This window comes from Bos indicus, chromosome 16 (genome assembly GCF_029378745.1).
Source record: "Bos indicus isolate NIAB-ARS_2022 breed Sahiwal x Tharparkar chromosome 16, NIAB-ARS_B.indTharparkar_mat_pri_1.0, whole genome shotgun sequence".
Taxonomy (NCBI): Eukaryota; Metazoa; Chordata; class Mammalia; order Artiodactyla; family Bovidae; genus Bos; species Bos indicus.
In genome coordinates this window covers 48,233,945-48,254,872 of record NC_091775.1, presented here as the reverse complement: position 1 = coordinate 48,254,872, position 20,928 = coordinate 48,233,945, and the positions used below count along the sequence as shown (strand labels likewise).

Genomic DNA, 20,928 nt, shown 5'->3' with positions numbered 1-20,928 from the left:
CCCCACCCAAGCAGTAACCAGTGCTACAGCTGGGCGCGGCCACCACAGAGTCTCCCCGCTTGGTGGGCAGACAAGTGCGTGCGTCTGGGGTCACTGCCTGCAGGATGGAACTCGAGCTCACTCCCCACTTCCACAGCCTCCTTCTCCTGCTCCTGTGGGCACTCTGCCTGTGCTCAGGGAGATGTGAAGCTCTCAGAAGGCTCACCCTTCCTTTCACCCTCTCACACACCTCTGCCTTCAGGGGGCCGGGTTCTGATGTCTGTCCAGACTGGGACCTCCCCAGCTGGGGCCCACTGGCTGTTTAGTTAAATAAGAAACTTCTCCGCAGCTGCACACACACGGCAAATGCCACGGGTGGGGGCTCTGCTCTCGCATCACTCACGGCCCATCCCCCAAGTCTCACTCACTCTAGGGGTGAGAGTGCAGGCATGTTAGTACCAGGAAGAATCCAGGCCAGTCCTCCTCAGGGTCCCCGGAGCGAGGGTGACCCTGGGTGACGCCAGGCTGGTTCCCGCAGTGCCCAAGATGCCCACCTGTGGAGGGAACAGCCGCCCCCACGGCGCCATCTCCACCCGAAGAGCTCGGTCCAGGGCAGGGCCGGGCCGGGTTTGCCTGTGCCGCTTCCACCCCCATCCCAGGCCCCGAACCCCAGCCCAGAAGCCCAGGCATCGCTCGAGTCCCAGAAACCCCCAGCCTCTCGGCACTGAGCTCCTGTGTCTGGGGCCACCACCACCTCGCCATCATCCCGCTCACATCGTGTTTCTCCCGCCTTCACCTGCCAGTGCCACCACCTCCAGCCCGCCTGACCCAGGCCCACACGGACAGGGCGCTCCTCACCCACCCGAAGGCACAGGTGCAACCGGACACCTGTCTGAGTCACGTGCCCGGTTCCCCTGAGGACCACACCTGCCTCACGCGCCACAGTCTCCTTCATGGGGACCTGACTCTGGCCGCTGCATGTGGACACCACCCCCTCCTGAACTTCAGGACATCCTGAGAAATCACGGCCCTCCCCTAGGTAAACAGCCCTGCTCTAGTCACCCCCAAGTGGCCCTGAGGACCCAAGTTTAGCCCTTCCTCCCTCCCCTGTGGTCTCTGCTGCCCACGCCCTGCACAAGAAACCATCAGAATGGCTCACGTGCTCCTGAAAACGGAAGCCCTGAAACAAAAGCCGGTCCATCCGAGTGTGGAGCCTGGAAGCAATTAAAAAGCGGGAGGTCGATGGGTGCGTTGTGATGTGGGACTTGCCGAGACAACTGCTTTGCCAGGCACACTGGGCAGCTCAGGGCCCCGCAGTCTCAGGAAGGGCTGAGTCAGCAATTTCATACCACCCGCGCCAGTCACAATAGGGTCGGTCACGCCGTGCAGGACACAGAGAACCTCACGCTTGCAGCTGCAGCCACTGTGCCCGCCTGAAGATGATTTCCTGACAACCAATTACTTCCCAGTCAGCCTCCACTCACTGAAAAGTGCTGTGGACAGAAGCTAAGGTGTCTGGTCCTCTCTCAAAGCTCAAATGCCCTACACCTGACTAAAAAGGCCACAAAGGGGCTTGCAACCTACCCTGAACCTGGGCTGTCCTCGTCCCATAGGGTCACACAGCTGCACTGCGTGCTTCTCTGCACTGGCCCGGGGTGGGTAGTGTGTAGACTATGCAGGTCTGAAGCCCACTCATACTCCAGGGCGAGGGGGACTACTTCTCAGTTCAGCCCTTCTCATGAGTCGAGTGAGTGGGCAAGCATCACAGAGAGACAGAGAGTAAGTGCACAGATACGTGAGTGCTCAGGTACTGGGCTTGGCAATATCCTCCAGGCTGGAGCAGGCAGAGGCCTCACCACTGTCTTCCCTGGAAAGGTTAGGGTGGGGGAGTCCCCATGCATGACTACCAGCCAGGAGCCAGCTCTGCGTGAGACAGCATTAAAGCCTTTTGCCCCGTGTTACAAGCTTCCTTCCAGACAACACTTTTGCATGAACACAGCTTTGTATTTGGCTGGGGGTGGTGGGGAGGGTGCTGGCAGGGCCTGACGAAGGGGGTTTGTGGAGGAAAACGCTGCCCTGCAGACAGACCTACTTGTGCTTAATCTAAGGGAGAGGCAGTTGTTGCTTAGCATCCGTGGCAGCTGAGGGCCAGGTCCTGGACCAGGAGGGTGGGGGTCTGGGGATATTCCAGGATGGGGCCGAACAGCTGGCTCCAAGGGTAAGGGGATGGAAGGGGTCATCAGAGCCAAAGACACAATCGCCACGATTCAAATAAAAATTCTGAAAAATAGCTTTCCCCATCAGACCTTGAAAATAAAGGATTGGTGAGTGTTTCATGGTACCTGGGACACTAAGAATTTACAAGGCAGACCCATTTGAAAGGCCTTTATTCCTAATTATTTGGCCTTTGAAAGCCATTTTCTTGAAGACTTTGATCACAGAAATGGAGAAAGTGAGTAAAGTCTAGGAAGACATAACAGGATGCTGGTTGATGCAGCAGGCATGGTCTCTGTGCTGAAGGAATCCAGACCTCAGGAGGCCGAGAACTGGAAGTGCCCCACCTAGTTAATCAGGCCCTAGAGTGGTGAGGAGTGCCAGACGTGCCCAGGGCCCTAGACTGAGCCACCTTCAAGGCCCAGGCTCAGAAGCCTGGGCTCTGAGCCGCTCACTGATGGTCTCCTGCAGAACGCACCCTCAGAGAGCCAGCCCTGACTTCCATCCCCTGGGTGACATCTTTTGCTCTCCCCACTGCTGCCTCATCTTTGGATGACACGTACCAGGGCACAGAGAGGATGCTCCCGAGGGTGTCACCAGCACAAAAGTCAAGAATCTAACTCCTTATTACTCTGGGAAACACCATGATTACATATCATCAATGACCCCTTCTGCTTTTATATCTATTAAGCGAATGCACCAAAATTCCGACACCACGGGAACATTTAAAAGCAAAATGTGGGTCAGGGAGATGCCGAGTTCCAAAAACTGGAGACGGAGGGCCCTCTAGTGGCCCTCTAGTGGCACCCTCTCGTGCAGGGTGATGAATGGACCTTTGCTCCCTGGTAATTTTGCAGAAAGAATAAAAAGGACAATTCATCACAGGAAGCCAAAGCATCTCACTTAAAGTGACAGCCGCATATCATTAAGATTTCCAGAGGAACCATATAAGTTGGTAAAATATTGAAGCAGGAGAAGTTTCCATCATCAGTTAAACACCAGCAGATATTTGTGTCTTCTGTATTAGGTCTTGGGAGGCAGTGTTTTCAAATGTTTGGAACCTGGGGTGAAGGCGATCACATTAATGTGACGTGAATGCGGCGATAAATCCAAATTAAATAAACCAAATGTCCCATCCGTGCAGATCTGCCGGTCCCCAAATGAGAACTGAAAAGCAGACAATGCTTCCACAGAGTACCTGCGCCACAGCTCGATTCCTGAGCTCCCAGCAGCACAGGCATCCCCTCCTGTGTGCTGAAAACAAGGCAATAAATCTCTGGGGAATGAACTAAAGGGTGTGCACCCAGCACCTCTGAATCCCAGGAAGTCATGCTGCGACTCAGTGAGCCCCACACACGGGAATAATACCCTTGGCCCGTCAGCCAGAAAGAGGCTCAGATCATCTTGAGCCCATAGCTAGCTGCCTTGTGGGGAAGCCCTTCCTGGGGGGTGGGGAGGTGTCCCCTGCCGCTTGAACTGCCACAGCGCTCCCTGGAGCCCATGCCCTGCTCTGTGCCCAGCAGACCCTCTGCAGGTCAAGGTGGTGAGCTTCCAGAGGACAGGCCAGGTCCCACGGACAGGAACTCGTTTCAATTGAAGACGGGGAAATGCAGGGAAACCTTGTTACAGCTGGAAGGCAACCTTGTGGTAGAGGCAGCTGAGCTCAGGGAAAGACATGGGACATGAAACTAGGCCCTCGAACCATCGGGTGGCCACCTGAATTCACCCTCTCTTTGAGAGCAGGACCGAGAGATGGTTTCCCTTTGGGGATCACCCTCCCAGCCCTTAACCCTGGGGTTAGCGGGGCTGGAAGTCTGAGGCATTCCAACAGAGTGTGTGACCCAGGACAGATGGCCCCTGCCCACATCCCAGTCATTCAGGGTAAAGACAGGGGATGCAGCAGAGTGGGAGACTCCATCTCGGGGCTTTGACTGGACAGCAGAAGTTCTTCATGCTGGGATTCCTAAGCCCAAGGATGACAGAGAAGCTCCCAGAGCCACCCTGTAAGGAAACCCTGCCAGGAAGGAAGCCAACAGGGAGAGCTGGAGGGCAGATGGACAGGGTGCGGGAGACAGACAGACACACCAAGTCTTCACCACATCACTCAAGTGCCAGGATATAGCCAAGTCTCACACGCTCAACAACAGCCATCTCTTCCTATGCGGTATGTATGTTCCATTGGTTCTGTTTCTCTAGAGAACCCTGACTAAATGCTCCTTTCACCCACCTTGTTGCTGTTGTTCAATCACTAAGTCGTGTCTGACTTTTTATGACCCCATGGTCTGCAACAACCCAGGCTTCCCCATCCTTCACTACTTCCTGGAGTTTGCCAAATTGGCCCCCTGGTCAAATTTGACCCACAATCTGTGCTCATAAATAAAGTTTTATTAGAACACAAGCATGTTCATTCATTGACACACCCTCAATGGCTTTCACCAGCAGAGATGAGTAGCCATGACAGAGGTCATCTGGTGCACAAAGCCTAAAATATTTCCTGTCTGGCCTTAAAGTCTGCTGACCTCTGCCAGAGATGGAGCTCAAATATGCAAAGAGAAACATAAATCCTGAACCTAAGTTAATCAAATCAGGACAGACGTAACTGTCAAGCCGCCCACCCACCATTCTCTATCTTATTCCCTAAGAGGAACAGTAGCCTGCCCGCCTCCTCTTCCAAGGAATTCTCCTGGCAAGAATACTGGAGGGGGTAGCCAGCCCCTTCTCCAGAGTATCTTCCTGACGTAAGGATCGAACCCAGGTCTCCAGCACTGCAGGAGGATTCTTTACCGTCTGAGTCACCAGGGAAGCCCCCTTCCTTTTAGACCAGGTTCATATTCACAGCAACTGTGAGCAGAAAGGACAGGGAATTCCCACGTATTCCCTGCCCCACAGACACACAGCTTCCCCCACCATCAACACCCCACACCAGAGTGGGACAGCATTCTTTTTGCTGGTCTTTGTTTGTTTATTGTCTCTTTTTAAAATGTGACCTCTATGAGGACAGGAGCCTGGAAGTGTACCTGGACATCACAGACTCTCAGTAGGGTTTTCTGAAGGGATGGGGTGCGGGGGTTAGTGCTGAGCAAACCTATGTGAATAAATACTCCCTCACTTTCTTTCAAAGTGGTTAATGAAAAATGCTGGGAGCAGGGCCAACACCAAGCTCTGCAGCCAGGCAGGAATCCACTTCCCTGGATGGCAGCACAGGCATGGGTGTGTATCCATCAAGGACTCTGGAGTCAACAGTAAGTCTGTGCAAATGTTGCGTTTGCTCCCGATCTGGTGGTTGCATTGTTTCCACTGAGATTTGGGATCTGTATTTATTTGGGCCAGTGGTTGAGAGAGGTTATGAACATGTGACCGCTGCCCACTGATGCTGCCAGCTAGGAGGATGACAAGATCAGTGTGGCTGACAGCCACTATGAACCATGTGCCCCGTTTCCAGGCAGTCCTGTGCACCCTGACCGATTTTCACTCATCTGACCCTCTCTACAATTCCTGACAGCCTCTGCCCATTTTTCTTTCCAGTTGTTTATCTCCTCCTTGTTGATCTTTCCATCATCGTTCTTCTTTCTAATCTTCTTATTCCTTCAATTAATTTTTAATGGTTTTACATACTGCAAATATCTTTCAGTCTGAGGAACTGCTTTTTAACTTTGTTTATGGAATCTTCTCTCTTAGAAAACTTTCTTTATATGTTAACATAATCACATTTCTCAATCTTCTCTTTTTGGTTTACACTTTATCTTGTTTAATGAAGCCTTCCCACCCCCAGGGTCATAAAAATATTCTCCAATTTCTTCCTAAGACTCAAGTGTTCTTTTCCATCTAAATAGTCCTTTCATCCATCTATTTTATAACTGAGGACACTGAGGGACAGACACATGAAGCCACCAGCCTAAGATCATCCAGCTGGCAAGTCTGAATTGTCTTCAAAGCCACTTACATGCCACTGTGTGTCCACTTCCTTTCAGAAACCGCCAGTTTCAGAACCCAGAACCCCGGTGTGAAGGTTCAGACATAAGAATATGCAGAGACCTATCAGCATCGTGGCTGCTGTGCAGCACCCACTGTCCAAATAGACCAGCTTACCCCCCCACCCCCCAATCGGGGCGCAGGCAGGTCGTTCCTGCACTGCACCCATGAAACACGGAGGCCTTCTGAGCATCCTCATCCTGGCCCCGTGTCACAAGGACTAGTTCCCCTCTGCAACAGGCACCCAGAAATGGCAGTTCTCTGCTGTAAGGTATTAACTGTATACATGCATGCGTGTGTGCTCAGTCGCTCAGTCGTGTCCGACTCTCTGCAACCCCATGGACTGTAGCCCACCAGGTTCCTCTGTCCATGGGATTTCCCAGGCAAATACTGGAGCGGGTTGCCGTTTTATCCTCCAGGGGGTCTTCCCAACCCAGGGTATTAACTAAACACTACAAAGTTGCTCTTCAAAGTGGTCCCTCCCGGTGTGGTGAGAGGTCCTCTTTTCCCAAATTTTCAACCTCATGCTGTCATTCAGCTAGCTCTTTCCAATACAAGGGAAATGAAATGGGTTCTCATTTTAATTTTTATTTCTCTGATTACTAGTGAAATTGAGCACTTTTTTATACATTTTGGTTATCCTGGTTTCTCCTCTGTGAACTCCCTTTTCATATCCTTTGACCATTTTTCTGTCTATTCCTCATTGATTTGGGACAGCTCATTTTATCATTTTTCCTCTCTCTAAACTTCTAATTAAAATTTCAGTCTTGTAATCCATCCAGAATTTATGGTTTGTTATTGTTGTTGTTCAGTCACCAAGTCATGTCTGACTCTTTGCAACCCCAGAGACTGAAGTATTGCAGGTTTCCCTGTCTTTCACCATCTCCAAGTTTGTTCAAATTCATGTCCATTAAGCCGGTGATGCCATCCAAACATCTCATCCTCTGCCACCACCTTCTGCTCCTGCCTTCAATCTTTCCCAGCATCAGGGTCTGACCTACTTGCAGTCTGAGGTATGGTTTGTATACAATAAGAAATTGGGATCTGATTTTCTATTTTCCACAAGGACAGCCAGTCCAGTGCTGTTAACTGACTGGTGTGCCCTTACTCCCACGGTGGGCGGCATAAAAGCAATCCTCCAACCCAAAGTACCCACATTCTAATTACCAGAACCATGACTATGTTGTATTAACACTGCCAAGGGAACCAAGGTTGCAGATGAAACTAAGGTTGCTTATCACCTGACCTTGAGATGCAGAGACTGTCCTGGATGGTAGGGGAGGGGGTGGGGGGTGCAGTAGGCAATGCAACTATGACAGTCCTGATAAGAGAAAGGGAGGCAGGAGGGAGAATCAAAGAGAGATATAAAATGTAACTCTGGGACTTCCCTGGCATTCCAGTGGCGAAGACTCTGAGCTCCCAGTGCAGGGGGCACCAGTTTGATCCCTGGTCAGGCAACTAGATCTAGCGTGCCACACGGCCAAAAATAAATAAATTAAGTAAAATGTAACTCTGCTGCTTCTTAAGATGGAAGCAGGGGCGAAAGTGAAGCTAGCCCCTGGGAGCTGGAAAAGGCAAGGAGACAGATTCTCCCCCAGAGGCTACAGCAGGAACACAGCCCCAAGACCTGGATTTCAGCCTGTGAGACCTCTGGACTTCTGATCTCCAGAAATGTGAGATAGTAAGCTCATGCTATTTTAAGCAACCAAGCTTATAGTAATTTGTTATAATAATTAAAGGAAAGCAATATGCTCTTTATCTATAATTTGTCATATATCACACTTTTTATCTTGTCCCATTATCTACTGATCTGTGTCTGTAGCAGTGTCACACTGTTCTAGTTACTATAATTTTACGCTAAATCTGCAAGTCAAGAAAGGGGAAGCCTCTCTCCTTCATAGTTGCCTTGGGCATTCTTGAATGGACTTTCCTGGTGGCTCAGGGGTAAAGAATCTGCCTGCAACGCAGAGACCTGGGTTCGATCCCTGGGTTGGGAAGATCCCCTGGAGAAGGGAAAGGCTACCCTCTCCAGTATTCTTGCCTGGAGAATTCCCATGGACAGAGGAGCCTGGTGGGCTACAGTCCACAGGGTCGCAAAGAGTTGGACACAACTGAGTGACTAAACACACACACATACATATGCACACATTCTTGAATATGTAATTTTTTAGTTTAAAAAGAAAAGAGTACATCCTAAAAGAAAATAAATGCAGTGCACAGCAGAGATGCTTTCTAGGGAGAGGGTGTGAGCCAAAACTCAAAATCATGAAGCAATGACATAGTCAGTGAATCACACGCAGCACAAAGCAGCTAGGAAAAGCTTCAAAACCACTGGACTTATCACCCCTGGGGTGGAGGATTTCAACAGCCTAGAAATTGTCAACAGCAGGCAACTTTACTTCTGACCAAATTCATTCTCCTGACTGAAACAAAAATTATTTAACTAACAAAATACATAAGACAACAGTTTTAATGACATTGGAATTCAGGCAAGAAATGGTCCTAAGGAACTGGAAACAAAGAAGTAAGCCCTCCGACAGTCCCAAAATTAACACGTTGAGTGATTTTGCAGATTGCAGCTCAGGAAAGGGGAACGCAGAGCACAGTGGACCCCTGATCAGAAGGCCGGGCTAAGTTCAAGGAGACCAAAGAAATGGAAGTTTGCAGGGCTGAGCACAGACAGGAGAGGGGCGCAGAGAGGGAACTCCAGCCACTTACAGAGGGTCCCTCTAGGATTCAGGAGGTCACTGACTGCGAAACTACCCAAGGATGGGGAAAGAATCACCCCCAAAATTAGAGGGACCAGTACCCTGTGCTCATGGGGCCAGAAAGAGGCCATTCTCACAGACTGGTAAACTTCATAATTCAAGGACATCAGGCAAAGTACTGAAGGAGGTCTTCTCACTTAGTGAGGGGTAATTAGCCCTAGACTAAATGCTCATGAGGTCCCATCTCACAACTCTTAAAGCCAAGGCCCTAAATGACCAAGTAATTTCCAAAGTTCAGGAGTGTTTACCAGCTACCTGGACTTCCCTGCATGTCCAGTGGTTAAGACTCCAGGTTTCCACTGCAGAGGGAACTAAGAGCCCACATGCCATGGGGTGTGGCAAAAAAATATATATATATACATATTTGTCAACCATAAAAATATTTAGCAACCAAAAGGAGAAAACTCACAATATCTAGAATCCAATCAAAAGTTATTGACCATAGAGAAGCTGGAAGATACAACCCAAATCAGGACAAAAATCAATCAATCAAAACTAATGCACAACTGCCCAAGATTTTAGAATTGGCAAACAAGGATATTAAAGTAGTGACAAACTTTGTAATGTTACCTCCAGATTCTGGTACCTTGAAACTGCTGCTGCTGCTGCTAAGGTGCTTCAGTCGTGTCTGATTCTGTGCGACCCCACAGACGGCAGCCCACCAGGCTCCGCCCTCCCTGGGATTCTCCAGGCAAGAACACTGGAGTGGGTTGCCATTTCCTTCTCCAATGCATGAAAAGTGAAAAGTGAAAGTGAAGTCGCTCAGTCGTGTTCGACTCTATGCGACCCCATAGACAGCAGCCTACCAGGCTCCTCTCTCCATGGGATTTTCCAGGCAAGAGTACTGGAGTGGGTTGCCATTGCCTTCTCCAACCTTGAAACTAAACCTAGTTAAAATGAGAATTACTATTGGGTCATTTCAAACAGGATAAAATACTGGAATTTTAATTTTAATTGTTGCACAGGCCTAAGTTCATCTACCTCTGCCTTAGGAGAGAAACAAAAAAGCATAAGTTTGTCGGTAGTTATACCTGTATTTCACTTCTGGAGATGAAAACGACAATATCTGTGAGGAAAATGCACTGGGTGGGATTCATGGCAGATCAGATGCTGCAGAAGAAAAGATGAGTGAAGCTGAAGATGCAGCAATACAAAGTATCTAGGACTGGAGCACAGAGAGAAAAGACCACAAGTAAAACTGAGCAGAAGCTCAGCAGGGTGGGACTTCCCACAGCTTTGCCACCTGATAAAGGTATGACTGGGAGCCTCAAGGGAAAAGAGAGAGGAAGACAGAGAAAATAATCAAAGAAGGAATGATCAGAATTGTCCCAACTTTGATTTTAAAAAAAAACAGAGATCCAAGAAGTTCCATGAACACCCTCAAAATTAGCTAAAGGACCATTTGGGGAAACAAAGGTAGCAGCACACTAGGCTTTAAATCTCCTCCAAGGGACTTCTCTGAAGTCCACGCTCCCAACGCAAGGGGCCCAGGTTTGATCCCTGGTCAAGGAACTAGATCCCGCATGCTGCAACTAAGACCCAGTGTTGCCAAATAAATAAATAAAAATAAATATTTTAAATAATAATAAATAAATCTCCTCCAAGCCCTGCATGAAAACAGACAGGGCAGTTGGGAAAGCAAACACAGAGCCCCCAGGCCATGCCGACAGCCAGTCAGGCGGGAGAAGCCAACAGGGTCATCCTGTCCTGGCTGACAGTTAATTCAATTAGAAGGCCTTCACGCAAGCTGTCGGTTTCCAGCATCATAACTACACCAAAGTTCAACACATGAAAATTCCTTTCCAGAAAAAGTACTTATTATTTTTCCATTAACGATAGCTGTAGAGGTTTCTTCTCTAAGAAAATGATCTCTTCAGGTATTTCTAAGGACCAAAGTAAACTATATTTATTATTTTGAACTGCATTTATTACATTTCACTACTGTCCTTTTGGGCTTCCCAAGCAGCGCCAGTGGTAAAGAACCTGCCCGCCAAAACAGGAGATGTAACAGATTTGGGTTCGATCCTCGGGTAGAGAAAATCCCCTGGAGGAGGGCATGGAAACTTACTCCAGTATTCTTGCCTGGAGAATCCCATGGACAGAGGAGCCTGGCGGACTACAGTCCATAGCGTCACAAAAAGTTGGACACAACTGAAGCGACTTAGCATGCACAGCACGCATTATCCTTTTGAATAGTTTAATTAAAAACCAAAATAATAATGTTTATATCAAATCATAAAACGCACATATTTTATAATTTAGGATACTATCTTTATTTCACACTAACATTTCTTAGAGGTTAGCATTTATTTTTTAAATGTAATTGTGAATATGTCAAAGAAAGGAAGATACTAGAGTTAAAGAAGGGAATGAGTTTGACCTTTTGGTATTTTTTAACTATGTATTCTATACTTTCAATGCATTTAACTTTATCCAATAAAATTGTAAATTCATTCTAAACTCTGGTGGAAAACACATGCCTGCCACCCACCATTCCAGGGGATTCTGGCAGATATTCTGGAAATGTCTCAAGTACAAGCAGTGCTGTACATTTCAATAGCACTTATGTGTGTGTGTGTGTGTGTGTGTGTGTGTGTGTTAGTCACTCAGTTGTGTCTGACTCTTTGCAACTCCATGGACTATAGCCCGCCAGGCTCCTCTGTCCATAGGATTCTCCAGGCAAGAATACTGGAGTGGGTTGCCATTCTCTTCTCCAGGGAATCTCCCTAACCCAAGGATCGAATCCAAGTTTCTGGCATTGCAGGGAGATTCTTTACCAGTGAGCCACCTGGGAAGCCCATCACTTACGTAAGATGTAATTATACCTGAGAACATTCTGATAAGCACAAAAAATTGGAAAGAATAAAACAATTAAAAACAACAAATGCACTGCCTTTTTGAGGGAAAAGGAAAATACTTAATAATTCAGTTTGTCCTGAAGCAATAAACTATCAAGTTTTGGTATCTGAATATTTTTAAACATCTCAGAAAATCCTGGAGGACCATGAAGATGAAGGCCAAGACATCGAGTCCCAGGACAGAGAAACAAGTGTGCTGCTGCCACCAGCTGTGAGATTAAACTCAATGAGACCAGTTTCCAAAAACCAGAATCTCAGCTGATAAAAAAAGTCACTCCCAAACAACAGACTCCCTGGCGCCTTTGCACAGCATTCAGGACCTGCTGCCCGAGAGACACTGGCCAGCCCTCCCTAGATACCCAGCAGCATCCATCAGAGGAAAGCCATCTGGATGGAGGATGGATGGACACTCAGCGCCCCTCTAGGGCTTCCACATTTGCTCATCCCCTACCTTTCTGACTTTCTAGGAGCCTAACTGCCCATGATTGAGAATGTTCCTTCAGCCAATGAGATCCTTAGAAGCCAAGAGCTCAGTGCTCTTTCAACCCTCCTGCTAACCTCGCTCTCTTCTCACCACAGGTGGGATTCCCCACCAGGATGCTGGCTTCCTGTCCTTGGGGATAAACTAAGAGGCCCTGAACACAAGGTACCAGCCTCAGCAGAAGGAGCTGGTACAGCCAACATGAAGCTGACAGCGGCAGTCACACACACGGGGACGGGGACGTTGCCATCCATGGAAGAGCATTACTTCCTCCAGCATCGACAGCCCTCCATCCCTTTTTTAAAGCCACACCGTGAGGTCGTGGCCTCCCCACTCCCAGATTGCACACCAAGGAAATAAAAATCACTTTTTAAAAACAACAAACTCAAGGCTACATTAACAGTGCAACATAAAGCTGGCAGAAAAGCTATGACAAACCTAGTGAAAGTGAAAGTGTTAGTTGCTCAGTCACGTCCAACTCTTTGCGACCCCCATGGACAATTGCCCGCCAGCTCCTCTGTCCATGGAATTCTCCAGGCAAGAATACTGGAGTGGGTAGCCATTCCCTTCTCGAGGGGGATCTTCCCAACCCAGGGATTGAACCTGGGTCTCCCACATTGCAGGCAGATTCTTTACCATCTGAGCCATCAGAGAAGCCTAGACAGCATATTAAAAAGCAGACATCACTTTGCCGACAAAGGTCCATCTAGTCAAAGCTATGGTTTTTCCAGTAGTCATATACAGACGTGACAGCTGGACCACAAAGAAGGCTGAGCGCCAAAGAATTGATGCTTTCAAACTGTGGTGCTGGAGAAGACCCTTGAGAGTCCCTTGGACTGCAAGGAGATCAAACCAGTCAATCCTAAAGGAAATCAACCCTGAATATTCATTGGAAGGACTGATGCTGAAGCTGAAGCTCCAATCCTTTGGCCACCTGATGTAAAGAGCTGACTCACTGGAAAAGACCCTGATCCTGGGAAAGATTGAAGGCAGGAGGAGAAGGAGGTGGCAAAGGATGAGATGGTTAGATAGCCTCACCAACTCAATGGACATGATTTTGAGCAAACTCTGGAAGACAGTGAAGGACATAGAGTCTGGCATGCTATAGTCCACAGAGTTGCATACAGTCTTAGTGACTGATATGACTTAGCAACTGAACAACCATAAAGCTGGCAGTCCGTGGCTGTCAGCCAGCTTTTGATTCTTGAGCCCTGTGTCTGCAGGACACCCAAGAGAGATGTCCCTTTAAGTGTCACCAACAGACCTTTCAAAGCCTTCAGTCAGGGAGCTAACTCATGGCTAAAGCACAAAGTGTTGGGCCAGGTTTTATCACTGTCCAATTCTATACCTCTGTAGTCAGCAAAAACTCAATCAACTGATTCCAGTTAAAGCAATTTACAGCAAGTATCTGATAAATGTCATTTACCTGGGCACACATGGAGCTGTGCCATGAGCTTGAAGACTCAGTTCTCAGCACACACTTACTTGAAGGGGACACGGGTGGCTTCCTAAAAGACCGCCGCTCTGCCTTGGGGCCGCTTGCATTCGCTGTGGGTGTGTCTGGGTGTTCTTCAGGGCTCAGCGAGTACTGGAACTGCACCGTCCCTGACTCCACCTGCTTCACCTATGATGGACAACAAGAGAAGTGATGGCCATGCTCCCTCCATCAGCACTGTGTGGTCAGAATAATTCAACCAGGAACATCCCCCAGTCCTAAAACAATCAGTGTGGATTACCCTCAGCCAAGCGGAAATCAACAACATTGCTCCCGTCTGAATGCATTTTTACTTAACCTATGTTATGCTGACTTTTCCTATTTTGAGTTTAAACACATGTAACCACCACCAGCATCAGGTACAGAGCAGCCCCACCACCTAAAACGCTCACCCATCCTGCGCATATCCACATCCAAAAATCACTGAACTGCTCTCCACCCCTGTCTTCGGTCCTACAAATGGGGACTCATGCTACAGAACCCTTGAGACTGGCTTCTTTCAGTCCCTGGTAGGCGGATGAGAGTCATCTGTGCAGCAGTGTGTAAGCACAGCCGTTCTTTTTCATTACCAAGCAGTCTTCTATTGTACCATGTGCCTCAGCGTACTTATCCATTCACCCACTTAGAACATATGGGCTGTTTCCAGCTTGAGTGGTTATAAATAGAGCTGCTGGGAACACTGGTGTACATATTTCTGCATGGACATAAGTTTTCATTTCTCCATGTTTCATTTCTCTAAGAGTAGGATTGCTGGGTCATATGGTGCATATATACTACACTTTACAGGAAACTGCTAATCTGTGACTTACTTCTGAACTCTGTGTTCCGTTCCATTAGTCTATATGCCAATGCTTTTACCAACAGCACTTCATCTTGATTACCATAGCTTTAATGAAAGTGTTGAAATTGTCTAGCATGAATCCTTCAACTTAACTGTTCTTTTCAAAATTGTTTTGACCCTTCTAATTCCTTTGCTTTTCTATATAAAGTTGAGAATCAGGGACTTCCCTGGTGGTCCAGTGGTTAAGACTCCACCTGCCAATGTGGAGGACAGGGGTTCAATCATCCCTGGTCCAGGAAGATCCCACATGCCAACAGGCAACTAAGTCCATGCACCACAACTGCTGAGCCCGCACCCTGAAACTAGAAAGTAGCCCGTGCTCACCGCAACTAGAGAAGACCCTCGTGCAGCAACGAAGACCCAGCGCAGCCAAAAATTAATTAAAGTTTAGAATCAGCTTGTCTCTATTAAAAAATCATGTACGGATTTTGATTGAAATTGTATTAGACCTATAGATCAATTTCGGGAGAATTTGTATCTTTATCATGTGAGTCTTCCAATCCATAAAGAAGACCCTCCATTATATTTAGGTCTTCTGTGATTCACTTAAGAGTAATCAATAAGAATAATGACATGCAGCAAAAGGAATGTTTTATCATTTTCGGCACACAGATCCTGTACATATTTTGTTAGATTTCATTGAGGTGGGGGGGGTGCTTTGTAAATAATACTGCTTTTTAGATTTTGCTTCCCAACTGTATATATTTTGTTAGTATAAAGAAATGTGACTGACTTTCCATTTGACCTCCTGCTGTATACTACAATCTCCCTAAACTTACTGTTTATTCTGGGAGTTTTTGATAAATCCTTCAAGATTTCCTACACAGAAAATCATACTGTTTGCACATAAGAAGAGTTTTGTTCCTTCCTTTCCAATCTCTACGGTTTTTTTTTTTTTAATTTTGTTTTATTCCTCTATTTTACCAGCTAGAACTTCCCACGCAATGTCAAATAAGATGCTGAATACTATGAGTGGGCATTCTTCACTTCTTCCTGACCTAAGAGGGAAAGCATTCAATTTTTCACCATTAAGCATGATGCTAGCTAAAGAATTTTTGTAGCTACTCTTGATCAAGCTGAGGAAGTTCCTCTTTATTCCTGTTTGCTCGGTTTCTGTCATAAATGGATGCTTTGCCTGCATCAGTTGTTATTATTCACATGGTTTTCCTTCTTTAGGCTGTTAGAGTGAATTACATTTTCCAATAGAAAATAGCCTTGCATCCCTGGAATAAGCCAGGGTGTATTATTGGTCACGGTGTATTCTTCTTCTATACTGTTGGATGGACTTCCCTGGTGGCTCAGATGGTAAAGCATCTGCCTACAATGTGGGAGACCTGGGTTCAATCCCTGGGTCAGGAAGATCTCCTGGAGAAAGAAATGGCAACCCTGTCCAGCATTCTTGCCTGGAAAATCCCATGGATGGAGGAGCCTGGTGGGCTCCAAGTCCATGATGCAGCAAAGAGTCGGACTGACTGAGCGACTTCACTCACTCCTACTGTTGGATTCAATTTACTAATATTTTGTTGAGCGTTTTGCATCTGAGTTCACGAGGAATATGCATCCATGATTTTATTTTCGTATATTGTCTTTTTCTGATTTTGATATCGGGATAATGAAGGCCTTGTTACATAAATTTGGAATTGTTCCCACCTATCTTATTTTCAAGAAGAGAATCTATACAATTGGTATTGTTTTTCCTTTAAATGTTTAGTACAATTTATAGTGAATGAAAGTGAAAGCCACTCAGTAATGTCCAACTCTTTGAGACCCCATGGACTATGGCCTGCCAGGCTCCTCTGTCCATGGAATTCTCCAAGCAAGAATACTGGAGCGGGTTGCCATTCCCTTTTCCAGATCTTCACAACTCAGGGATTGAACCCAGGTCTCCCATGTTTCAGGTAGATTCTTTACCATCTGAGCCACCAGGGAAGCCCTCTATATTATATATTATATGTGAACAGGCTGGGATATTTCTTTATTTAAAAAAAATTAATGACAAATCCATTATCTATAAAGTTATAGGACTACTCAAGTTATATACTTCATCTTGGGTAAGTTTTGATGGTTTGTTGTTTAAGACAAACTGGTTCATTTCATCTAAATTTTCAAATTTATAGTATTTCCCCTAACATCCTTCCCATACCTGTGTGGTCTGGAGTGGTTATCCTTTCTTCCATGCCTATTATTAGTCATTTGTGTTCTCTCTTTACTTGTTAGAGGCTTGTCAAAGAATCAGTTTTTTACTTCACTGGCTTTCTCTAGTTTTTCCTCTATTGTTTTTCTGTTTTCAGCTATATTGGTTTCTGCGCTTATATTTATTATTGATTTTTCTTTTACTTGCCTTAGGTTTACTTTCTGCTTCTTTTTCTAGTTTCTAAAAGTAGATGATCAGATTATTGATTTGAGACCTTTTTCTGTTCTTATATAAGCACTTAATGCTATAAATTCCCTGTAAATACACTTGAGCTGCAACCTACAAATTTTGATATGTCATATTTTCACTTTTGTTCAGTTCAAAGTATCTTTTATATTTTCTTAAGGCTTCCTCTCTGACTTATGGATTATTTAAAAATGCATTAATTTCTAAGTGTTTATAGTTTTTTATGCTATCTTTGTTTTGGCTTCTAGTTTAATTCCATTGTGACCACAGAAAATACCTTGTGTAATTTAAATTCTTTTAAAATTACTAAAATTTGTTTTCTGATCCAGGCTATGGTCTTTCTTGGTAAATGTTCCATGTGCACTTGAAGAGAATATGAAGAGAATATATCCTGCCATTGTTGGGTGGACTGTTCTATGAAGGTCATTTAGATCCAGATGCTTCATAATATTGTTCAGTTCTATATACTGGTGATTTTCTATCAATGTGCTTATAGTTTAATCTAAGAGGAGTGCTGAAATCTGCAAATGCAACTGCAAAGTTGTCTATTTCTTCTTTCCATTCTATTAGCTCTTTGCATTTTGAACCTCTGTGTTAGATACACACACTTTTGGGTTTATATGTCTTTGTGGTGAATTGACTCTTTTATCACAGGTGACATCCCCCTTAATTCCTGGAAATTTCCTTTTCTCTGAAGTCTACTTTGCCTGGTATTAATATAGCTACTCAAGTTTTCTTTTGATTCATGTTTGCACACAGTATTTTTCCATCCTTTTGCTTTTGAAGTGAGTTCTTGACAGACAGCACATAGTTGGACCTTGAGATTTTCATGTCAACTGAAAATTTCTGTCCTGAAGTTGGTGCGTTCAGACTATTTACATTTCATGTAATTATTGGTGGGTCTTGGTTCAGGACTGTCATTTTATTATGATTTGTTCCTTCTGTTTCTCATTCCTGTTTCCCTTTCCTGCCTTATTTTGAATTATTCCATTTTATCTATCTACTGGGTTTCTTACTATCTCTTGATAGCTTATTTTTAGTGACTGCTCTAGGGTTTACAATGTAAATAATTTTTTCACAATCTACTCAAAAATCTATATTTTATTATTTCAAGTGGAATGCAGAAATCTTATCGCCCTACAGGTCTCTTTATCTTCCCCTTTATAGCTATCTTAACCTCTTATACCTACATACCTTAAAAACCCTAACAGACACGGATATGATTTTTGTTTCAGCCATCAAACCCCTTTTAAAGAACTCAAAAGAAGGAGAATAGTGTATTCTATTCATCATTTTTGTTGCTCTTTCTTCATTCCTGATGTACCAAGTTTCCATCTGGTATAATTTCTCTTCTGTCTAAAGAAATTCCTTTAGCAATTCTCTTAGAGCATCTCTACCTGCCAATGAACTCTCTGTTTTAGTTCATCTGAGGATGTCTTTATTTCACCTTCATTCCTGCAGGACGGTTGCTGGAATAGAATTCTGAGTTCTGGGGTCTTTCTGTTAGTGCTTTTAACATGTTGTTCCATTTCCTTCTGCCTCCATGGTTCCTGCAAGGAACCCACAATATTCAAACTATTGTTTCTCTATAAGTAATGCATCATGCTGTCTTCAAGACTTTGTCTTTTTCAGCAGCTTGATTGTGATGTGTCCGAGTGTGGATTTCTTTGCATTTATCTCTGGGTTTTGGACGTCTTCGTTCTGTAAGTTTAAGTCTTTTGCCGAATCTGAGGAGTTTTCAGCCATCATTTCTTCAGACATTTTTTTCTGCACTGCACTCTTTCTCCCCCACCGGGACTCTGATGACATGGGTGTTAGCCTTTGTGGTCCTGCCCCACAGGTCCCTGAGGCTTCGTCCACTCTCCTCCAATCAACGTTCTGTGGTTCAAGTTGAATAAATTCCACTGATTCATCTTCAAATACATTGATCCTTCTGTCATATCCATTCTGCTACTGAGTTCACCTAGTGAGTACTTTATCTTGGCAATTTTATTTTTCAGTTCTAAACTTTCCATTTGCTTCTTCTTTAGCTACCTCTTTGCTGAGACTTTCTATCTTTCCCTTTGCTTCAAAAGTGTTTGTTCTTATTTATTGGATTATTTTTATAATGCCTATTTTAAAGGCTTTGTCTGATAATTCCAACATTTGTGTCATCTCAGTATCACTGCCTGTTGAATGTTATTTCCCCTGCAAGTTGAGGTTTTCCTGGTCCTTTGTTTGTCAATTAAGTATACACTGTATCATAGACATTCTGAATATCACTTTATAAGATTCTCTTTTAAATATCACATTGTAAGAATGTCTTTTAAAGTTTATGGAGAATGTTGATATTTTTGTTGGGTCAGAAATCAACCCAGCTGGGTTCAAGCCCCAGTTTCGAAGCAGCATCCTGTGGTTGGTGGTTTCAACATCAGTCACATTCTCAAAGCCTGGGCAGGGCTCCTCAGTCCTCTCCTAGCCATGACGCATGCAGGGGCAACTCTGTCCACAGTCCAGTTCTCAAAGACTGCCATACGCTATTAGGTCAGAGTCAGGCACATGAAGCTGGGGGTTAACTTAGCATTTCTTAAACAACTTTCCAGGGGACTTTCCAAGATCCTCCCTCTCCAGACCCCCCTTGTTGCTGTTGCTGTTGTTGTTATTCAGTCACTAAATCACGTTCAACTCTTTGTAACCCCATGGACTGCAGCACACCAGGCTTCCCCGTCTTTCACTATCTCCCAGAGTCTGTTCAAATTCCTGTCCATTGAGTTGGTGATGCTATCTAACCATCTCATCCTATGCCACTCCCTTCTCCTTTTGCCCTCAATCTTTGCCAGCATCAGGGTCTTCTCCAATAAGTTGGCTCTTCACATCAGGTGGCCAAAGTATTAGAGCTTCAGCTTCAGCATCAGTCCTTCCAATGAACATTCAAGTTGATTTCCTTTAGGATTGACTGGTTTGATCTCTTTGCAGTCCAAGGGACTCCAGATCCCACTAGTTCTTTTCAATTCTCAAGGGTTCCCCTTCCAATCCTCTGGTAAGACCCCACTGGGCTGCAAGCCTCTGGCAATGGTACCTGAATGCAAGGTCAAGCAGTGCAAGGAAGTGGGGAGAGGGCAGAGCGTGGTTGCTTTTTCAGTGCAAGAGTGTATAAAAGAGCTTATGTTCTCATCTATCATTATTATAAGTCAGTATACAATTGATACTAAAATTGATAAACTAAGAAGTAGCAGTAAACATATATTATTTAGAAAACAAGGTAAATACCATACGTCACAGCTAAGAGTTGAAACTGGCTACCTGTGGAGATATTAACTTTTTTAAAGACAACTATTTGCTTGAGGGAAGAATACAGGAGCTGTTTAAGAAGGAAAACATAAACATAATACACTATTTACCTTCACAGTAAATAACACTGAAATAATCTTAATAACATAAACCCCAAAATTTACTTAGTAAAAAAATTATGGGATGTTTATAATATGTATCTTTTTTCTTTTGATTAATATCTGTCAGTCCTGTTCAACTGTAAATTCCACAGGATTAGAGAGTTTTCCTAGAATAGATGTAGGTGCTCAGTAAAATTCACTGAGTGAATGAATAAGATAAAGAATTGACTGGTGCCCAGGCAGAGACCAGGCTTACCTAGGAGTCCACACTTCTGATGTGGTAATGCACTGCTACATGAGATGAGAAACAAGAAGATGCAAAACAGCGCCTTTAGAAAGCAGGAGAATGAATAGAGTTTGTGATCAGTGGCAGTTTATTATTTTAGTTAATAATATCTGTTTACAGTAGCGGTCCTCAACTAGGGGCAGTTCTGCCCGCAGAACACATTCAGCCATGTCTATGAACATCTGGGCTCTCTATACATGGACATCACCAGATGGTCAATACCAAAATCAGACTGATTATATTCTTTGCAGCCAAAGATGGAGAAGCTCTATACAGTCAGCAA

The 20,928-nt window shown here is 45.1% G+C and overlaps 1 protein-coding gene across 9 annotated transcripts in view; it reads right to left on the bottom strand.

Moving 5' to 3' along the window:
* NPHP4 (nephrocystin 4) overlaps nucleotides 1-20,928 on the bottom strand; it is a 138,339-nt gene that overhangs the window by 53,257 nt on the left and 64,154 nt on the right. For all 9 annotated transcript variants that reach the window (XM_070768315.1, XM_070768314.1, XM_070768308.1 and 6 more), the window contains one exon: nucleotides 13,758-13,896. In XM_070768315.1, coding sequence (XP_070624416.1) covers nucleotides 13,758-13,896 — 139 coding nt within the window. The remainder of the gene's footprint in view (nucleotides 1-13,757; nucleotides 13,897-20,928) is intronic.